The 23,025-nt window shown below is 39.0% G+C and overlaps 1 protein-coding gene across 1 annotated transcript in view; it reads left to right on the forward strand.

The window, feature by feature from the left end:
• nck2a (NCK adaptor protein 2a) overlaps nucleotides 1–21,266 on the forward strand; it is a 43,795-nt gene extending 22,529 nt beyond the window's left edge. The window contains exons 2-4 of the mRNA XM_042002174.1: nucleotides 11,321–11,562; nucleotides 16,774–17,543; nucleotides 19,127–21,266. Coding sequence (XP_041858108.1) covers nucleotides 11,337–11,562; nucleotides 16,774–17,543; nucleotides 19,127–19,321 — 1,191 coding nt within the window. The 5' untranslated portion in view covers nucleotides 11,321–11,336 and the 3' untranslated portion in view covers nucleotides 19,322–21,266. The remainder of the gene's footprint in view (nucleotides 1–11,320; nucleotides 11,563–16,773; nucleotides 17,544–19,126) is intronic.
• The last annotated feature ends 1,759 nt before the right edge of the window (nucleotides 21,267–23,025 follow it).

Consider the following 23,025-nt stretch of genomic DNA (forward strand, 5'->3'; position numbering starts at 1 on the left):
GAACTGAAATTTCTGAGGAATGCCGACGACTCGCGTATTTCGACTGCGTGGATGGTGACATGGCACGGAATTTCGCCAATCAGAGAGCGAGCTGGCAGGGAAAAGGAAGTAAATAAAGCCCGTGTTCACACCGTCTCCAGTCTTATTTTTTTCAGTTCTGGCCTTTACTGTTAACAATAGTTCCAAGACCACCATCATTCCCTTGTCCTGTATATCCCCTTCAATGTTGTGTGTTGTATTTTGCAATTGTTACTATGTTTCTTCTTCTTTGTTTTTTGCTGGTTGTTGCTGTGGTTCTTCTTCTACGTTTCAATGTTTGTCTGGCTCGGAGGACTAGATTGTAGATCCGTTGCAGGACAGCATCGTCATGTGTGTTGTTCTGTGATTACATTTTCGGAGCACACCATACACAGTGCAATGAAAAATGTTTTTTTTTATCTTCTTTGAGGTCTCGACCAGATAAAAGAGCATTGTGGGGATTGCCCACTGCAACGCCTGTTGTGAATAGTTAGAGGCAGCTGGTCCTTTCTTGTCAACTAGCAGATGACAAAGTATTGATACTGGTGCTAATTAATATCTAACTAGATACTAAATTTTAGTATTGATTAGTATCTGATGAATTGATTTTATTCATTTATTTATTTTTTGACAACACTAGCTTTAAGGCAACTTCACCCCAGTAGCTGGTCCATCTTTAGCTCTGTTCGGTATGGCCTGTAACACAAGTTCGGCCATATGTCCGCAATGATGAGCAGCAGTGCCGACAACAAGCCAGCATGACCGTGTGTCATGCTACATCCCGTATACCATTTACTCAGTGAGCCACAAGTGGCACGAAACATTTACTCGTCACGTCGTAGTGTGCACAAGGCAGTGCTGATTTGTTTTACGCTCTTGAATCCAGTTTTCTAGTGAAATTCTTCATTGAAATGCTGAGTCTTATCAGAGCCTGATCAGGCCACAGGATGTTAAAATATGTGCAAGCACATGGCAACCTACCAGCTCAAGTTGTTAAAACTCAACCAACTGTTTCATGAAGTGTAGATGGATGTGTAGATAGATTAACCAAATATAACCTCCATCTAATCCTCTCATTTACTCTTTAAAAAGGAAGAGAAAAATCTGTGGTTAAACCAACCGGTGGGTGCAGAGCTTATACTTGCCTTTTTGTTGGTGTGAAGTAGATCCTTCATAAAGAAATACCGAAAATGGAAGCGTAAAGGGATAAAGTCAATTCTTTGGGGAACGCCCCTGCTGGTGAAAAATGGACCACCCACTGATTGTTGTTATGGAGACCAGCTAAACAATGTTGGCTTTCCTTTGGAGAGAAAGGCAAAAGTAATGACTGAAAATAAAAGTGACGTGTGAAAAATTGCTTGTAGAGAAAGAGGATGGGGGAGGAAGGAAGGTTCAACAAAAAAAAAAGAGGAATTTCACGTTTGTGTCATCAGCTTTTCAAGAACATTTTGTGACATTTTTGTGTATGTCTCAATGGCTTTAGGGGCTGTGGCTGGTGAAAAGGACCTGCTTATGTATGTATATATGTGTGTGTTTGTGTGTCTATATATATATATATATATATATATATATATATATAATAAACATATTATATACATATTTGATTAGCTGTTTTCCTCTTAACTAAACATTTTGTCAATCCAGAGATTAGACTTTTGGCATCATGTAATTCAGAGAAGCAGCAAATCCTCAAAATGAAGGAGTTGGTGTGTTTCTAGCTTTATCTAGTAATCTATTCATTTGTTTTAGCCCCAGGTTTCCTTAATCAGGGGCCTGCAATGTTTATTAAAAGAGCCTGTCCCATCAAATATACAGTTTAGTGGCGCAAAACCTGTTTAAAAATAACTTGCAGTAAACAAAACTGTTGACATTTTATTGCATTTTATGTGTTATGACTAAAGATAATGCCAAACCTGTGCCCCATCACAGTTGATACAGCATCCACAAAACAACACTGTGCTTAGTATCATTGACATCGCCCGACTGATCACAAATAATTGAGTCTGCTGGAGCTGAATCAGTTTGCTGACTCGAAATGTTTGTTGTTATGTTAATGGTCCTGTTTTTGATGGTCTTTAAGCAGAGATATGTGTCTTTAATTTCAGTCAAGTCCAATAATAGATTTTCAGATATTTTAATGAATTTTCACTCTGCTTTCCTCTCAGCTCATGAAGCTCACAAGGTGTTTTTGTGCAAGAGAATGAGAGCAAAAGTGATATGATGGTCAAAGGGTTAAAACAAAACTTTTTAACTGTGTACAGCTTACTGTGTAATTAAAAAAGCTCAGCTTTTGTTTAGACATATATATATATACATATATATAAACCATATTTCTGAATTTGTGTTATAAACCCTGTATAATCTGTGTTAGGACTCAGAAGTGAATCACTTCAAAATATAATAAAATAAAACTAATGTAATCATCACGAGAGTATTTAGGTACTTCTGGCCAAGTACATTTCACAACTGATTATGTGAGTTAAGACGTCTGCTGTCAGTAGCCACCAAAAGACCAGTAAAGTTCAGTATCAGATTACTTTTTTAAATTATTCATTAGGCCTGTCGCGATAAGCAATAAGTCAATTAATTGAACGATAAGAAAATAAGAGCACGATAAGTTTGCCGGCCGCGATAATTTTTTTTCGTCCCCCCTTTACCATAGACTGTGTATGACAATAGGTTTCACTATGGAGTATTTCGACTAAACGCTCTGGTTTCTTGCGGAGTGATCTCTCTAGTGTCACACTTGACTGCAGCATGTTGCAGCACGAGCCGGTAAGCCGCATTTGTTTTGCACGGCTGCCAACACGCAATGGCCATGAGACTTGCGTATTTAAGTGGCTTCTCACGCTCTCGCGCTAAACCTCCGATTCTCATGCTGAAATATGTAAATAATAGATGCAAGCATCTCCTCTTTTATTGTTTCGCTGCTTCCCACATGTAAGCAGAACACACACATTCTAGCTTACGACGTCAGTACAAAGCCCCCACTTCCTGGTCTACCGTAATAACCCCTGTAATCCGCAGGCACATTACGCAAATAGAATCAGCCTATATACTACCGTATATGACAAAATACACATTAAGAGCAATGCCGGCTAATCGAGAGGTTTGGGAGGATTCCCAGTGGGCTGCATAACTTTTGGGCCGGTGTCCCGGCGTATGTGAATGTGGTATCCCAGCTAACTGCTGGGTTGTAGTTACTTATAAGGCCAACAGAGGGCAGAATGACTTTGTTTCACAAGCAGTAGATTTTGAAGAGCAGAAGAAGAACACGGGTTTTTGTTCGATGTAAAGTGCTGAAGTTTGGTTCGTCATTAAAACCGGCATGCTTGTCTACTTGTCTGGAGTTTATTTGAAGATGCAACAGTGAAAAAGGCGCTTTTATTTATTTAGTTTATTGACCTTTGAAAATGTGTACTTGCATTATTACGGCATATGTCACTATATTAGTTGAGAATGGTCTCAAAATGACACATTAGCGCTCTGCGCAATATTATCGTTTATCGCGATAATTTCTGAGAAAATTTATCGTACAGCTAAATTTGTTATCGTGACAGGCCTATTATTCATATATGATTTATCATTTTGGGAGAATGGATGAAATAAAATTAGAAATATGAGTAATTTTAATATTGTATCATAAATTATAACCCAGTAGTGTAAAATAAAATAAAAATTTAAAAAAGATGGAGGTAACTAAAATTGCCACTTTTAAATTAATATAAGATGAGTTTGCCAACAGAGATTACTGTAGTTATAAAAAGGGCAACATCACAGAATTATAAGTGTTAAAAAAGATTAATCAGAGTCATAAGATTGACAACAATAACAATAAAACAAGGTAATTTAAGTTGAGGTTGAATTTGTCAGTAGTTAATGATAGAAGCTTCTTCTGTCTTCAGATGTTCCGTCAAATGATGCATTGAAATGAAGCCGGGCTGTGTTTGTGTGGTCTTACGTTTTCCCTCGTCCTATTTTTAGGTGAGAACAAAAAAACGCTCTTTATGTTGTCCTTGAGTGGTTTGGGGCTTTTATTATTTTGATGGCATCCATGTGTACAGTACTCATTTTGTCTCCTGAAACTGAAGAGGAGCAAACAACAACCACATCACTGGGTGGCAGATGATCTCCTGTCATGCACCACACCCTCTGGCCTCGTCGGATAAATGTGCTGTTTGTGTGCAACTTAAACCGAAAGCTTGTTGGGGGAGTGAAGATGTCACTTCCATGTTTTTGGCTCGTAAAATCGGGGGAAATGTGGCAGCAGCAGACAAACTTGTGGAAAACATTTGTATGCTTGACTGCATGAGAATGGCATCCAATTCTGCTCTGGCCAGGTTTTGTTGTTGGAGACATTGTCTTGTGAAGATGACCATTAGACCTATTTTAAATCATAGAGCCTCGTCCAGAGGGGCTCTAACAGCAAGTCTGGCTTCCTCCCGTTTCACTCTGTTCAGCTCAGTCCAAATGCTTCCGACAGTGATTGCCAGCAGGGAGTAAAGCAGTCCTCCTCCTTCCTGTGAGAAGCAACCACTGCAAACATTGTGGAGTGGAGGGGGAAGTGGAAATGTTCTCTCATTGGCTGAATTTTGGTTGTCTTTGACCTGAATGCCAAACACAGAAAGTTTTGCCAGACATTTTTTTTCTTTCAACATCACCTATTTTTTTTTATATATATATATATATATAATCCTCTTTTACTTTCCCTCTCTTTGTGTGCTGTTGAAAGAGCCTCTGAACGTTCACCCTCAGTGAAGGGGAGTTGTGAAGTGTCGGTGAAGCCCAGCTCACTCAACTTTACTCTTTAAACTTTTTGCAAAGGAACTTGGGGTCATGAGGAGCATGAGCTGAAAAGCTTTTCTGTTTTTAAACTTGGCCTGCCCCAGTTTGGGATTTAAAAAGAACAAAAAAAAACAACAAAAAAACATAAATATGCTTGTGCTTTTTTGTTTGTTTTTGTTTTTTTAGAGGAAAGTAATTATGTCTTTAAAACCTGATCATTTTAACCACATCAATAAAATAAGTTAATTGCCCTGAGAGAGAGAAAAAAGTATCATATATTCACACTGCCAGATACTGCTTTTAACAGGCTGATGCAAGACGTTCAGACTTATTCTTTAACTGCTTTGTTGGGTTTTACTGTCATCTCAGAAGTCATGCAGGCATCAGAATGAGCACTGATACAGCTGCCACTCCAACATACATGATTGCCCAGGGGGAAGAATAGACGTAATTTGGAGCGGCAGTTATCGCTCCAACTAATAAAAGAGGATACCAGGGAGACAGAAACTGCCATCATAGATGAAGAGAGTCACAGTACCCATGTTAGGGTGGGAGAAAATCATGTTATGGTGCCAATTAATGTGGAATCACTGGTTAAAAGAGATGATACAATGTAGAGGGTTCATCGAAAGGTTCAAGTGCAGAGTTGATTGAGTATATTGACAGTTTCTTTTTTATTTTATTTCATTTGCAGTAGTTTGAACCATTTAAACCATTTGGGTTCAGTTCATTTCTTGTATACATGTTGAGCTAAAGTTCAAATATTTGCAACAGGCCAACAAATGACCATCTCCAGTAATTTTGCTAGTTAAGTTGTAACCTGTGAGTCGTAAAAGCACTAAGCTCAATTGTTCCTTTCTGAAAATGTTAGATTACCATTTTGTTATTTCCTGAGCTGTTTGGGATTTTTTGTAATCCATATACAATAAATAACTGTTTGAAGCATTTATGTATTGATTTGGATGCCAGCTGCCATTGTAACAGTTACAGCTTTTACATATTTAGGTCAACTCTAGACAGAGATGTTCACAAGTCATTTTTTGCAAGTCCAAGTCAAGTCTGAAGTCTTTGGGGGGTAAGACTTGATCAAGTCTCAAGTCTTTGGTCACGAGTCCAAGTCAAGTCTCAAGTCTCGATAAAATAATTTCCCATGTCTTTTCTTTTTTAATGAACCTTCTTATCTGCTGCTATTCGGTCAACTAAGAAATAAGAACGCTGTCCAGCTATATTTTATATATTTAAAGCATCAACTGTATTATTATCCCTCCTTCATCTACTTTCATAAAATATCAGTACTGATTAGTTGTTATATGATCACTTTAAAAGAGTACTGCAGTGCAATATAAATGAAAACACACAATGAATGATTTCCTTTAAAAGGAAAATGTATTCTATTTCTTAATATTAAGAGGAATGCTAAAAATGACAGACTAAAGTACCAGAAAACAATTAATATTCCAGTAACGATAAACTAATGATAATAAACGCCACGTTAACGTTGCTCCGTTCAAATTACTGTGACAAGCAAACTGACATTCACTGATGCATTCAAATGTTCAGTTACGAAACTGGTAAGCTAAACATAGCTGCAGCTGTACTAAACATGTTTGCTAACCGTGCATATAGGCTAACGTGACCCACCTGTCCGGGTGAGTTTTTAGGTGCCTGATGAAATTAGATGTGGTTGACCCTGCATCTTTAATCTTTGTATTGCAGACTTTGCAGTCGGCGCTTCTTTTATTGTTCTCTTGTTTGAAGTTTTTAAAGCCAAACGTAATAATGAACGGTACTGCTGCGGCAGCGCCAGCATCTGCTCTGTCGGTCGCCATAGTGTCATTTGAACAAAGTATCAATGCGCGGGGCTGCAAGCCGCGCACCTGGGGTTGTATCATCTGGTTACCATGGTTACCATGTGGCAAAAGGAGGAAATGATATTAAGCTTCTCTGACATTTCAATTTTGCCAATGAAAATACGCCCAGAAAATAAAGATTGTTCACGAGTCCCAAGCCGCGAGTCCGAGTCGAGTCTTAAGTCAATTTAGGTGCGACTTAAGTGCGACTCGAGTCCGAGTCGCAAACTCGAGTCCCCATCTCTGACTCTAGATACATGATTTCAGTATGAACTGAAAGGCAGAGTTATTAATGAGTTCATCCTCTGAACTGTCAGTCAGTTGTAGCTGTGCCCTAATGCTTCAGTTGTATTTGTAGAACAAACATTATCTAAGAATTTCATAAGCTATCATTGAGATAAATAACTCTTTTTTTTTTAAATACTTTTGTTAAACATCTAATTATTCATATTGATTTTTAAGCCTTTTTTCAGACATGCACAACTCTCCATTAATCTGATGGCAACTGAGCCTTTCAGAAACAAGTCTGAATATCTTTGTGCTTATAAGTCATCCCCTACTAAAATTTACTAATACTTTAAGTATTCAGCAAATCTCTCAATGAAGCAGCTTTTCCTCATATATGATGCCAAGAGCAACCATGACCCTGTCAGTGTTTTATGCAACCACAGCATATTTAACATGCTAATATGAATCAAGATGGCATTTGGACAGGTTGTAAATTACAGAGCCTTGTCCACAGGGCACTGATGTAGGTTTGTTTGAATATAGCAGTGAACATTAATGTACATGACACAATAGTGTTGCTAATCTTTTAATTATGTATTTTCAGTGTTAGAAAAAGGCTTCACACACACGCCGGCAACACCCAAAAAATAAACAACTGTACTAGGTTACCTGAGTACAGCAAGACTTTCTCAGTTCGTCTGTGTAGGTCCATGTTGCACCAACAGTTTATAATGGTTTCCGATGTGGTACCTTATCAGTTAAATAAACCACATGTCAGACGTCATGACATCAAAATACCAGAGTAATTCATTCAGACCAACCAAGCTGTGGAAATTTTGAGAGTAAGTTTCAACTGCTTGAATAGATTACCCACTGAAGTTGGGCAGAATCTTCTTATATTAATATCTAAAATTCTGCTACTATAAAGTGTGACTATCTTGCCAGCTAGCTGTCTTTCTTGTATTCATGCACCCACAAGGAGGTATAAATAATATGAAACAAAGGAAGAGATGTGATCTGAGCTAATCCAGTTGCTGTAACCGGAGGCACACAAAGGTACACATATCTCTTGACATTTGCAAGAGTTGACGTCACCATCTCTCATTTTTGTCATAAACCTGTCCTACAATTTCCTTTGTAAAGAATCACAGCTGCTGCTTTTGTCTCCACCTAACCAACAAAGTAATCTCTCAATCTAAATCCTTTTTCTGCCTAGAAGTTGTGACTTCCCGGAAAGTTAAGTTCTTTAACTTATGCTGAACTTGGCATAAACTCTCACAGTGTTGCACAACTCTCCTCCTCCTGCGCCCCTTTTCCTCTACTGTCCTTGTCCCAGCCTGCGAAGCAATCCAGTTTGACAGCTTTAGTGGTGGCAAGCAGAGGCACATTCACAAGCGCTATGCTTTGCTGTGCAAACTGTCGCGCTTGAGTTGTTGCTGCTTGTTGTAGAGTTAGAAAGCAGCTATTAGACATTCTCACGCAGTGACACACAACCCAGCTCCTGCTTGAGACTGTAACTGGTAACTGTAAGAAAGCATTGAGTAAAGGTTGCACTGCCTCTGCTGTTGTGGCCTAATTGAAGTAGAACTGAACCTATGCAGTTGCGTTTCATAATAAGCAGCCTACTCAGAAAACATCAGTTGTTCCACCAGTAATGGAATCTCTTTATGCAGTCTAATTTGTGTAGCTACACTTCTCATAAGTCAGAATTCTCCTCTGTGTGCTTCATCAGAGATGTAAATTATTACAGGAAAATATAATCTCCAGCTCTCCAACTATAATCTGAAATGCAAGCTTCTTTGTGAAACTCAGTATTGCTTTCTCACACACGTGCTTCCTTATCAACAATCAGTGCAGATTTTTCCATTATAACCGTGTTTGACTCAGCAGGGGTTTTCATTCAGAGTCAACATACGCATCTATAAATAACTGAACCTGTTATTTTATCATTATGAAACAACTTTGTAAAACTATCGATTTTTATTCTGTGGTATTGTTGACTATATTTAACTGCTCGTTTATTGGATGTTAGTGCAGTTAAAGCTACTGATAGTCTTAACTGAGATTACATATTAGCTAAATATAAACTGCATTCCTCAGGTAGTTTTTTTTAATACTGGGAAAAAACAAAATGGTTTTCACATAGCAGAAATTTACCTAAAATATAATTCTTACATGCATAGTCCCATGACCACTGTACCTCAGCAGCAAGGTGGTCCCGCTGACCCACGTCAAATGACCTTACTCAAAGCCTTGTGAAGTAGAGCATGTAATCGCTCACTGCCTGTCTAAAAACCTAATAGGCAAGGTGTGTTTGTGTGCAATAGAAGGCACAGACAGAATGAGCACAAATTGATTTTGTGTGTTTGTGCTGCTCTCTGTCAAGGCAGGGCTTTTTTGCATACGCTTCTTTGAGGTCAGAGTTTTTAGAGCTGCAGTCCCTGTCGTAAAACTTTCAGCTGTTGCGTGCATAGTGCCTTCTCTGGCCTTGTGCTATGCATGTGACTCCATTGTGTTCAGTAGGTTGCCATTATTTCCATTGAAGGAATTATTAATTTTAATGCAAGTTTAGGCTTTGAATATTATCATAAACGTTAAGCTCTGTTATGTAATAGGCTGGCACCCTGTTCAGAGGGATATCCAGATTAATGCCCTGTGTGAGCTGGCATAAGCCGTTTAGAAATTGTGAGCAGGGATGAATGTGGATCATTTTGTAATGAGTTCTCACTTCTGACAGCAGCGCTGAGCCTTACAAAGCATAAGATTACCTGGTGTTCGGTAAATAATACATATACATTAATATCTTGTGAAGGGTATAAGTTTCAGCCTTGCTAGTATCATCACCGTTTCAGCACAAGTCTTAGTTTAAGCATTGCTGTGTTAGATTTACTGATTACCCCACATCTCAGACTTGAATCTGAACGGTCAGACCCAGAGCCAGGACAAGACCCAGTGTTTGGTCTTTCCTTTCTGGGCTGCTATAGAAGCATAGAGGTACAACATGCCCCTATCCCATTTCTCAATTTGTTTATTTTTGCTGCTCCCATTAGATACACAATATAACACACAGTATGACACACTTGCATCATCAAACTAGAGCTGCAGCTATCAATTATTTTAATTATTTTAACAATCGATTATCTGCCATTGTAATCAATTGATTAACCAAATAAGCTTTTCCCTTTCTTTCAAGATCTTGTGACTGAAATGCAACCAAACTGTAATTGTACAAAAGTCAGTAACAGATACGTATTTATTTATTGTAATAAACTCTGTTGCATTTAACTCCATTTGCAGCTACTGCACTATATTCTGACTGTAAACAGTGGCAAAGGAAAATAGATGATTTCACCAGTAATGACATTACCTGGTTATATGATTACAGGATAAAATATAACAAGCTGAATGTTGCTGAATTAAAATAAATATAAAGAGCAAATCAAATAAATAAAAAAAAAAAAAATTTTTTTTTCTTCAATTTTATTTCATTTTCATCTTTAACAGATAAAACTACCATGTGTCAAATAAATAAATACAATTAGAAATTTAAAACGATATGGGATATTTCGATACGTTGACTAGAGACCATTTTTGTTCCATGTAACCAAAATATTTATTTTAATTCTCTTTAAAGGGAGTTTCCACCTCCTATATTTAACTTAAATTGCCATGTTTCAGAAATTTCTGAATTCTGTTTTAGACTGGAGCCTTCAGCATGATCCCACTGTCCTTTATGCAACGCAGCAACTAATCAATGTTTTATCCATTTTATACTACTCACGCTTTAATTCATTGTGTAAGATACAGAAAACCAGGCTTGTCATTTGGTTTGAGTTTGAAATGATCCCACATTTGGCACTTTTTGACGTTTTCTCTGGCTGTCTTGTCATTCTTCTTCGCTCTGTAACTTTTCTCCTTGCTCTGTTGATTTCATAATCTCCTGTTACCATCAGCAAACAAGCTTCTCATTTACTGGCAGGTAATACAGGAAGTAGGATATACAGACCAGAAGTGACGCGTTAAGCTGAGCTCTTGTCAAACGAAGCTCCGATTATTTATCGATATTTTCAAAAAATTTTTTGTATTCAAATAAATCTAATTTGATTAAAAGTTTCAGCCCTAGTAGTCAACATACTGCAAATGAAATCATTGCTTATAGCTTCTTTAGAAAGCATCGTCTCTCCTTGCTCATCGCAGATATTTTAGGAATTGAGATTCCCTTCAAAAGGTCCTGCTGAGATCCATCTCTGGGACGGAGGCAGGAGGAAAAAAAGAGAAAGGAGCTGCACAAGTTAGACAAATAACTGATTAATCGTTAATTGTAACGAGTGGTTATCTACCTTGGTCTCGTTTTTTTTCCCCCTTACTATAATCCTACAGAAGCGGCTTTTTAATGTGGTGTTCCCCCTGGCTCACTCCAGATCACTTTTTCTCCACAGGGGGACTCCATGAAAGATGACAGAGGAGGTGATTGTTGTAGCCAAGTGGGACTACATGGCCCAGCAGGAGCAGGAACTTGACATCCGTAAAAATGAGCGTCTCTTCCTCTTGGACGACTCGAAGACGTGGTGGCGTGTTCGCAACGCCGCCAACCAAACAGGGTACGTGCCATCAAACTACGTTGAGCGCAAGAACAGTCTGAAGAAAGGCTCGCTGGTGAAGAACATCAAAGACACACTCGGTAAGAAGCATTTTGTTAGACGCTGCTTTGAAGTCTGAGGTCCCATAAGTGTGAGAGTTGTCACTGTTAAATTGAAAGTTACTTTTAGCAAAAGCAAAACATTTCTATATTCCCTTTTTTCTTTAAAATACTGTCTTTGGCAGAGGAAAAGAGATGTGATGTCAAACTGTGGTCAGTGTGTGTATATTAGCCTTGGTTCTCTCATTGTGTTTCCGACCTGGATTGGAGCTGTCATAGCGCACACCAGGGATCATGTTGAGTTGCCGATTGCTCTCAGCTGTCAGCACTCTGTCGCTCAGTCCGCGGTCATGACTTGAATATGTTAGACTCTATATGCGAGCATAGCTTTGAACCCATAAAAGGGATTGGGAATTATTACCATTCAGTTTAAGTAGAGAGACCCTATAAAATTACAAAAATAATTATGTAGTAATCACCTCTTCTGGCCAGTAATAATGATGAAAATATAATAGATTCATGAAAAAGATTGCTGCCATGTGCAGCAAGTTTATTTATATGGTCCGCGCATTCATTTGCTGTTCAAGTACAGAAACCACAGCAGACTTATGTTTCACCTTAACGTCAAATTTTAAAAAAAAATTGCATGATTTCAAAATGTCATCCTCAACTTCCAGTCTACCATTTTTTAAGTGTTATCCACTTTGTGCATATCAGCGGCACTTGCAGAAGCTTTTTGTATATGATGCACAAAGCTGTCCACTTGTTAGAAATCAGTAGCTTTAATATGTACCAAGCCCTATATGTTGTGCCACTGTATTAACATATTTTTGTATTAATGGCAGCTGTCTATCTTTGCTCCTACATTTGTTAATTTGGTGACATCAGCATGAAATGATTGGAGATAATGAAGCTTCTAATGACCATATAAGCATACATATGGAACTGATGCATCCTCAGAAGGCATCTTTGATAGCTTTGTGCTAATCTAAGATATAATTGCATGCAGCTCAAGTCAAGGAAGTGGAATTTAGTGACCAGAACCCAAGAAAAAAATAGTAGGCTGTGTGGCATCTGAAATTAGCTTGCTTTAAAGGTTTTAGCATGAGATATGTCCTATTGATAGAATGGGTGTGAGGGAGAGACATGGGGAGAAAAACGAGACATCTGGTAGAAATTCTAACAAGACGGCTTGATGAAGCAGTGCAATTGTAATAAATATAGTAACCAAGTGGCCCTGAAAGGGAGCCATATTTAGAAGTGAGTGAAGGAGGGTGGAGGAGAGAGGAGGAACGATGGGGGTCTGGCTTAATGCACAGACTCCTCTCAGCTCTGTGGATACCAGCCCTCAGGGAAACTCTGCAGCTGTATGTGGGCCACCGTGGCACAGCCTGCCACTGTCACCATGACCAGGGTTCACTGGGTGCAGAGATGACATCCCCCCATCTGTCAGTGAAATGCTCCACCACTATGTCCATCAACTCCTTTCTCTGTCACCATGGGCCTCTGCTTTTCTGTGATCAGTAGTTTGATTAGTGGACAAGTCGGCCGCTTAATGGTTGTACTAGAGTGATGGATTACCTCTGTGTCCCCTGACGAAGTTACTTATCGACTACAACATTATGGCCCAGTTCCATTTCAGTCTGAACAGTGTGCTTCCTGCCAGTAGCTCTTTAGTGTTAAAAGCCTGAGAAAATCCAATAGGCGAGAACACTTCTATGATGAGGTGATGAGCAGTAGGTGAGGTCAAGGGCTAATGGAACTTAGTCACACACTTCAGTGAAGAAGCTGATTGGCTGAAAGCTTGATTTCTTCATCCCTTCTAAAGTCTGGCTTTTTTCCATCCTCTTCAGTGAGCCTACATTATGATTATGGAGTATGTGGACTGTCTGTAATTACTGTTCTCTCCAGCTTTTCCACTTCATTTACAGTGTTTTGTAATGCTTTTGTATCATCAGCATCCATCACTAAAAATCATAATCAGACTAAAAATGGCTTCATGCTGCTTTCTGCCCCAGTTTCATCTCTCAAGAAATAAAACAGTAATGGGTTAAAGGAATGGACAGAGTCTCCAGTACTGAAACTGCAGAAACTGGGTCAGTACTCACTTGTGCAATGTATAAGCAAGTTAAATTTATGTCTGTGTGAGTTTTAACAGTTCATTGCATTTGTTGCCATTAATGTGTGAGAGTGCGTAGGTGAAAATGAGTCTGTATAAAGCACTTTGTCCAAACCTCAGGTTAAAAGTGGTTCACGTACCATGCAAGCCATTTTGCTCAGTGCTTTCAAATGAACATAGATTCCTGTAGGAGTTGGAGTCAAATGGCCACGTCTCCTAATCCTACTAACTTGTGCAGTCGTATGAAGCATAACACATGGTCTGCGATAGTTTCTTTTTAAGATGGGGTTTTAGCTCTGTTCCTTGAGCCTTTTCTGTGGCAACTTTTAATTTTTAGTAATATTTTCTTGCAAAGAACTTTCACCAAATGTACATTTTTAAATCCAGGTTTAAAAACAGTGCCTCTCTCACGCCCCTATGCATGAAATCTGCACTGTAACTTTGAACTTGTCTTGCTTTTAATCATTTTAATTTAATTTGTGATTCTATTATAATTGTTTCTTTTTTTGTTGCTGCCTTTCATTACTTTTTAATGCTTTCTTTGCATCATCTGTAATGCTTTTAATGTTTTATGTAAAGCACTTTAATTGTCTTGTATATGAAATGTGCTATACAAATAAACATGCCTTGCCTTTTGTTTAGAGACTCGTATGGAAAGTGCTTCCCAAAAGACATACCACTTCCTGTTAGCACTAGTAATAACTCTGAAGTCACAATTTCTCATTCAAAATAAAAAGCCAAAATAGAAGCACAGTCTCATCAAATCAACTTTAGTATGGAAGACATCCAGTGATGATTGCTGAAATTACATTTCAGTACTCCTAATGGGCTTCAAATTTTAAAAACAACAAATATAGTTTAAAAAGAGGCAGCTATTACTCAGATGGCTGCATAATTGGCCCTTATTTGGAAGGTTGCAAGTTTAACTTCCAGCTTTCCCCACTTTGTATGTCAAAGTGTCTTTGGATAACACAAATGAACAACATGTTCTTCACTTGTACTGGAAGTTGCTTTGGATAAAAGCTTCTGCTAAATTAATGTGGATCAAATCAAATAAGAAATGGGGCTCTACAGGAAAGAAATAAGACATTGGGTTTCGATGGAGGACTGTACTTTGGGGGCTAATGAAGTGTCTGTATGTTAGGCTGGTTGCTGCTTTTCTCTGCATTTTCATTTGTCTCTTCAGGCCTTTTGGCATTTTTACACACAGTAATGAATTAAGACTCATGGCCCTTCTATTAAAAACAGAGCAACACTGCTTCGGGCTCATTCAAATCACCACATATCTCTTATTCACTTAAAGTTCTCCTAAATCACAGTACTTACTATTACAACGCTAGCACTTTACTACAGGGTCAGGTTGTGCCTTGTAATTACACACACGTCTGGTAGGTGGTACAGTTTTGCAAGGGCTCATTTCATACGGTAACTTTTCCAATGCCCTCACTGTAAGCAATAGAGTGAAGCAATATGCTGCAACTTGGATGCTTTCATCAGTTCACTTCCCTCTGAGCTGAGGTCCTTTGGGCTTGAAAATAGAGTCTCCTTTCACAAGATGAAGAGGTAGGTGAAGGTTGCAAATGAGTGTGTGGGAGGAGAGTATAGTCTGCTGCTGCTGTAACCAGCAGGTCAGTCCCTTGAAGTGGAAATGAGCAAAGAAAAGAGGTGTGTGGATTCAGGTGTTTTTGCTCAGCTTCAGAGTGTGTGTGTGTTCATTGCCCTCTGGTGTGTCTTCCTCTACCTCATGGCAGTGATTGTCTATTTCATTTATCCCCTGTGCCCACCCGAAGTAGCCCCAGGGGTCAGCCTTTTGTCCTTGGCTTTTGTTTTTGTAAAACACTCTCATGCAGCTATGTGCTGAGCAGGATGCACACTGCTTTCCACAAACATAATCTGTTTATTATTCCTGTCTCATCCTCCTGCTTTGCGTTTTTGTCAGCTGTGGCCTCTGATGTGCTCGGTCTCCTGTGTGTTTGAGAAACAGCTGCCAAGGGACCCCTTGTCTTTCTCCGCTGCACTCCTCCTCCTCCTCTCTTCTCTCCGTCTCTACCAACAAGTTTCATGCTCCTCTGTTTGAACCCAGATTTTTCAGTACAATGTAAATGCTCTTTTCAGCAGTGACATTTCTGTGGCATTTTGAGCACGCTCAGTGGGTGATGAGCTGTCAAGAAACTCACTTCTGTCTTTAGTAGCACACATGAGCATATACTGACACCAGCCTCAACTGTCAAATAAATGGTTTTCTTGATGTTGTTAACAGTGTTTAATAATTATTTTATCATGTGAGGAAATAGGAGGTCTCCTCATTTGTGTTTGCTTAAAAAACTTCAAGTCTCACCGAGGCATGCAAACACATTTTAAAGACTTGTCTTTGAAAGAACATGAATAGAGAAGTCGGAGGCAGGTAAGACAGGTACTGACTTTGATCCTGAATGTGCTCGTCATTATCAAACCCATGGTGCCTGCTCCACTTCTCATTCTCCCTTTACCATCTATTTTTAGCCTTTTGATTTGTATAGATGTGTGTACACTGTATAGACAATGTTGATGTGACAGAACATCAATTAGATGACAAGCTTAATTTCATTAAATATGAGTTGAAGGAATTGGGATGCTCAGTGCAAATGAATGTGTCCCTCTGTATCAATAATACTTCCGAGAATAAAGATTCATCATTCATCACTGAGTTTCTTTGTGAGTTTCTGGAGTAGTTTTGTGATTCTGATTTCTCTAAGGTACCATGAGAACTGCTTGCAGCCTTAATTGGTTTCATGCTGACCTTAACTTCCTCCTCTCCCCAAAGAGATCCGGCCTTTTCCTGCTTTCTGCAACCTACATCCAAACAGATCCTCTCACCACTGCTCCAGAACCAGCATTTACTGTCCAGATTCTTCTTTCATCAAAACAATTGCCTAAATTCAAGGCTGTGACTGTTCAAATCTATATTATAAGCACCAGGCTAACAAGTTTATGAACAAATTGGAGAATATAAGTGGCTAAAACACAGCTAAAAACAGAGGGAATAATACATTTCATATTTCTAAATGAATACTAATGTTGCCCTTGGAGTGCTTAATATGTAAAAACTGTTTACTACCATCTTTCACTTGTTTTTTTTTTCTTTTTCTGCATAGGTTTGGGGAAAACAAAGAGAAAGACGAGTGCCCGTGATGCATCCCCAACACCAAGCTCAGACACTGAGTATCCTTCAAACGGCAGCGGGGGAGGAGTTGTGGGAGGAGCCACAGAGAGGATCTATGACCTCAACATCCCTGCTGTGGTTAAGTTTGCCTACACAGCCGAGAGGGATGATGAGTTGACCCTGGTCAAGGGCTCCAGAGTGATCGTAATGGAGAAGTGCAGTGACGGCTGGTGGCGGGGCAGCCAGGCTGGGCGCGTTGGTTGGTTTCCCTCAAATTATGTCCAGGAGGAGCTCGGCGGGGCTGATGAGAGAGGGGAGGGGGATTCCCCACGGAGCTATGGGGTCTCTCAAGGGACTTTGTTGGCCAACGGGGGCACAGGTGGCCGCAACGAAGTTCTTCACTTGGTTCAAACACTCTACCCCTTCAGCTCCGTGACAGAGGAGGAGCTAAACTTTGAGAAGGGAGAGGTCATGGAGGTGGTGGAGAAGCCGGAGAATGACCCAGAGTGGTGGAGGTGTAAGAACTCGCGTGGCATGGTGGGCCTGGTGCCTAAAAACTATGTGATGTTGCTGGATGAGCGGCCCGGTCTGCTCTCCTCTACGTCGAGTTCTCCACAGAACCGCTCAGTGGCACCAGCACGCTCAGGGAGGTTTGCTGGGAGGGACTGGTACTACGGCAACATCACCAGACACCAGGCGGAGTGTATACTCAACGAGAGGGGGGAGGAGGGTGACTTCCTCATACGAGACAGCGAGTCATCGGTGAGTCAGGGATGAGGTCATGACAGAGTGGCATCATGGGGGTTGAGAAAAATTTAACTGTCAACTAGATCCAAGTCTTTAAGTATGAATATTTAAAAATCCTCTGTGATAAAGAGCTGACTTAGAAGTACAAGAACTGGAGAGCATGATGCATTTTCCACCCTTATTTACCACAGCATGTTGGAGTAACCTGTAGGAGCAACCGCTACGGCATCACATGATCATCCAGAGTAGGAGTAGCCAGACAGACACAAGAATTTAACTTGCATTTAATCGATCTCTTCAGATTTATTTCCATCTTCATTTCTTAAGAGATTTATCTTGAATGAATTTAGTTGTTTTGTTAATTTTGGCGCTTATTTTTCACAATTAAAATTAACCCAAAAATATTCATTTCATTTTACCATCATTAAAAAAGTAACAGATAATCACATCATAGGATTACAGCTTTTATGAAAACAAACTATTTATATAGCATTTTTATGCATTATTGCAGCAAAAAATGCTTCACATAATATGTTTTGCTTCTTAAAAACAAGTAGTCACACACCAAAGTTTATTACAAAAATCAATCAAAGCACACACACACACTAAACATGCTCTCTCACACACACAAATCTTAATCTCTGCACTGCCTTAATGATTTATTTAATTAAAAACTTAAGTGTTTATGGAATATAAACCTCCAGTAGCAGTCACCATGAAACAGACACATGGGGAAATTGTGGTGAAATAATGTAAATAAAGCTTAAACTAAACTAAATAATTAATTGGAGACATAAGGGAGTCTACAGCTGATTTTTGCATCAGTAAAATGTAAGCTATATATTCTTGTAATTTCAAGGTTAATGCTGACACATACAATTCGAAGCAGTGTTTACTTTCTGAATGAGCTTAGCAATAACTGACCAATTCTAAATCTCATATTGGAAGGATCTTCCAGCTCATTTTGATATCTTCAATGTTCTTCTGAAACTGCACATTCTTACCACAGATCATAAAATTGTTCTCATCAAAGTAACTTGTAGTATCTACTTCATTCCCCTCCAATCACAGCTCATCAGGGGACTCCTCCATCTGTTTGTGGCACAGGAGCCTTTAGTGTTGACATGCTGTAATCCCTCATGTGTAACCAGATAGGGCGGTGGGCAGCACATTGAAACACATTCAAGCCAAGAAGCTGCATTTTTTTCTAATTCTGTTACTGTTTTGACAAATCAGTAGAATCGTTAAATACTGGTAATCAGATAAACTTTTTATATGCTTTAAATCAGGGAACATGTAAATATTTTTAATGATAGATATTCTGCATCAACTATGTTTTTCTCAGTGTGCAAAAGAGACTTTTTCATGCCTCACACTGTATATGTAAGATGGGAAAGGCTTCCAAACTATTTTTGATGAAGTACACTTCCTAACAGTGAAGGATTTTGCTCCGTGTCTCCTTTCAAGAGAATAATTAAACACTCTGCAGTTGTGGGCTCAGATCTTCAAACCAGAGACTAGGCTGCCCCCTGCTGGAGTTACTACATCACTGTTTATATTAAATTGCCTCTTCCTGTGTCTCCCTCTTTGTTTTTCAGCCCAGTGATTTCTCAGTATCTCTGAAGGCGGTGGGTAAGAATAAGCACTTTAAAGTGCAGCTGTCAGACGGAGTATACTGTATCGGCCAGCGCAGGTTTAACTCCATGGATGAACTAGTGGAACATTACAAGAAGGCACCCATCTTCACCAGCGAACATGGAGAGAAGCTGTACCTGGTCAAAGCGCTGCTGTGATTCACACTTCCTCACACCTACACTGGATCTCCTATACACACAAACACTCTTACACACAATACCAATGCCGCTCCCTGACTGTCTTAACTCAAGCCTTAGCTCTGGACCCTCTCGCTGTGGCGTCTCTACCACATCCAGATCTTTAGTCACATCTCGGTTTTTTTCGGGCTCTCTCCTGTGGCGACCGACTGAAAACCAGGTGAAACTCTTATCGAGTTTTTCAGTGGAGCAGTTCTAACCCTAAGACAGCCAGCAGTGTGCCAGCAAATGCTCACATACTCTGTGTACAACAGTGTGGGATGAGCCTCTCTGTAATGGATGTGCTAACATGCAGTGACCATATCTGCTGCTAACAGAATGTCTGAGGCCTTGTTGGGGTTGAGCTCTCCCTCTGATGTCATACATAATGTCTATTTACAATCACGCACATTGTATGTTACACCATTGCTCTTAATCCATGCAGGAGGACAGATATTAAACAGTTCAAAGAGGACTCAGAGCTCTGTGGGACCTAAATCTGGTGTTTTCCTGTATAATTGCTGGCCATTGTTTTGTTCATTTATTTTTTTTTTTAGTTTCTTGTTAGGCAAGTTAACGTTTTCTTTTTTTTAAAGCTAGGTTAAATTCCTCCTCTCGGGAGGTTTGATTTGTTGCTTTTTCACAAAGTGACCAGGATCACTCTTTTGCCTTTTTCCTCCTAATTTCCACCATTCCTCTACATGATTTTTTTTCAATTTTATTTCTTTTTTCTTTTTCAGTTCTTCCTATTTCTTATTTCTGTCTCTACTGACCCAGTCATTGTTAGTGATACAACACTTACTCTATTGGCAGTGAGGGTGGGTGAGGCATTAATGCAACAGTGGAGAGTTCTGCAGAGTTTGAATGTTGATCCATGTAACCAAATGTGCCACCCTATACCCATGACTACTGGCTCTGGGATGGTACTGCACTCACTATTCTTTGATTCATTCATAGGTCTGTGCTTATGCTTTATATTGTGTCACAATGTTCATGTTACTGCTCTGTTCTCTTGTGTCTGTAGCTACACGAGGATACTGACTAAAGGAAAAAAACAAAACATTTTTTGGTAACAATTTTGAGTAACTACACTAATCCTGCAGTAGGATGCAGTTACTACATCTTATGATGTAGTATTTGTCAGTGTCTTTGAGAATGATTACAGAGAACTTTGCAGGAACTGTAAACAAAAAGCCAAACAGTTATTGATTGAAAGAGACCATATTCAAGACTATATAGCAAGTCGTGACCTGAAGCTCTAAGTCACAGATCTCTTCATAGGTTAACATATATGTTACCAATCTCAAGCCATGTTTTTGTTAATTCCTTTCCAAATAGGAAGTGTGCAGCCACTTAGCAACTGTAACTAGGCATGGCTGGTCTGTCAGACCCAGACATTTAAAATAAAAAAAGCAATTTGAAGAAAAGGGCTTTTGAACTAAAGCCAACTGAAAAAAGTTAAAGTAGATTTGTTAATAAAATTGCCAGCTATTTCAACTAATTATACTTTGCATAAGTGCTGGAGGAAGCCAACACTAACCCAACATAGGGTCAGTAACTGAATGGGTCGGGGCTTAGAAAACATTCAGTGCAAAAACACCAAATACACCTTCATCTAGTTTCTGAGTCTAGGCCTACCAAACATTTATCTGTTTTTCATTTATGTGCATTTGTTTACCAATGTAAGTGTTGATCATGGGGTCCTCAGCTTTTATGATATATCTGAATGTTACTGAGCATTGTTATTTAATTCTTGTCTCCACTGTATGTATATATTCAAAATAAGAGGTGCATATATGAATCATTAAGATCAACTATGGTACTGTATCACCGACAACGTGATGAGAATTAAAATACTTTTGTTCAATAAAAATTTTTGATGAACGCTTGTGACTGCTGATTGTCCCAGGCAGAGTGTGGAAAGCGATGGATTCACAGTTGAAGCTGATGTTTAAATGTAGGTGTTTATTTACTCATCTAAAGAAATGTTTCAGGATAAATACAAGAACGCGGACTTCGGGTGAGTAGCTATTCAAATCCAGCATTGGTGAACATCACCCAACCTTAGTGCTAAAGAGAACACTTTTGGTTTTCTCTTTTATAACTTGCCAATGTTGATGAACCGTAGGGCTGCATTATCCACACCAAAAGTTGTCATCGTCCCTCCCGGGAGACACTGGCTTAATCCTTTTTTTCTCTGTCCTTACAACCAAGAATTAAAAGGGATTTTTGATGTGTTTGTTTTCTTGCCCACAACTTTGCATGTGCTAGATTTTTTTTTTTTTCTCGTGCTTCTTGTTTGCGATCCCTGCTTCGGACAAACCTGCTGTGCAACAACAAGCCACAGATTCCCAGTCAGATTGGAACGTGGACTTTGACTCGACCTCTTCATCACATAAACGCCATTCCCCAGCCATGTTACAAACATCTCCACAGCAAGATGCTGCCACCTTCATGGTGTTCTAAAGTATTGACAGATTAAGAGTTTGTTTTCCTTAATGACCAAAACAAAGGGGGGAAAAATCTGCTCAAATAGTCTTCACTTCTTTTCATTCTCCATGAAAACTCATAGAAATAAAGTAAAAATTTATATTAACCCCCTACTTGTGAAGAAAATGTGTTTATATTTTCTGTGTGACCAACTTAAAGAGAGCATTAGATTAAATATCTAGCCCTTTTTTGGGGAGTATTTATTAAACGGTACCTTTTCTACATTGAGCCCCCCACATTTTTTTTTCCAAGCAAAGGTCATTATTTAATAAAGTTCAGGTTTGTGAATTATACAGTTTAAATTATTTCTATGAACAGATTTATACAGCTCTCAGGATTTCCTTTGATCGTTAGCATCTCTGATTAATGGTCTTTCCTTATCCACAAATTTTCAGGGGACTGGTCTTTTATTGTCAGGTTTTTTGGAGTTTTATGTTTTTATTTTCTAATAATGGATTTAATAAAATATGTTTATATATTCATGTTAGACAGCTATGATTCTTACATCTTCATAACTTACAGGTGAATTGGGAGAATTCCTTGGCCTCTGGTGGACTGCACAACAGTTATTTTAGATATTCAGATCATAAGACACTCAGATTGCACACAGCTAGACTTTACTGAACTAATTGTGTGACTTCTGATGGAAGATGAACACATCTGGATAAAGACATTAACATAGCTGTATGGCAATAATACATGCATGCATGTCTTTGGCATGTTGACAGCACGTCTGTTTCAGCATTGTATAAATCTCTTTGAGTGGAAATGATGATCTACTATTGCTTTGCATATGATGGCCTCACTTTGTGAACACTCTGTTGGTGGTTCCTGGATACAAATGTCTGTATGACACCAAACTGAACACACAAAGGAAATAAGAATTTGCAAGGGAAAAACCAAATAAGAACAACCAACTACATTTATTTTGCTGACAGGGTGGAAGCTTGCCAAAAATGTGTGATGCATTGAAATTCAAGTGAGCAGAACAAGTCAAACATAAAAATTTAAATTAAATGAAAAATTGACAAAACATTAATATGTTTCATCATGTACAAGTTTAGTCACCCATCTGGCGTCGAGTCCTGTCAGTCACATAATCAGTGTATCTGTCAGCAGGTGAAACCAGAGAGCGTGCAATTACTGAAGACACCAGATGGGAGAATTTCTGTCTATTACAGTAAAATCACCATCTG

The sequence above is a fragment of the Melanotaenia boesemani genome, chromosome 12 (genome assembly GCF_017639745.1).
Source record: "Melanotaenia boesemani isolate fMelBoe1 chromosome 12, fMelBoe1.pri, whole genome shotgun sequence".
NCBI classification, from domain to species: Eukaryota; Metazoa; Chordata; class Actinopteri; order Atheriniformes; family Melanotaeniidae; genus Melanotaenia; species Melanotaenia boesemani.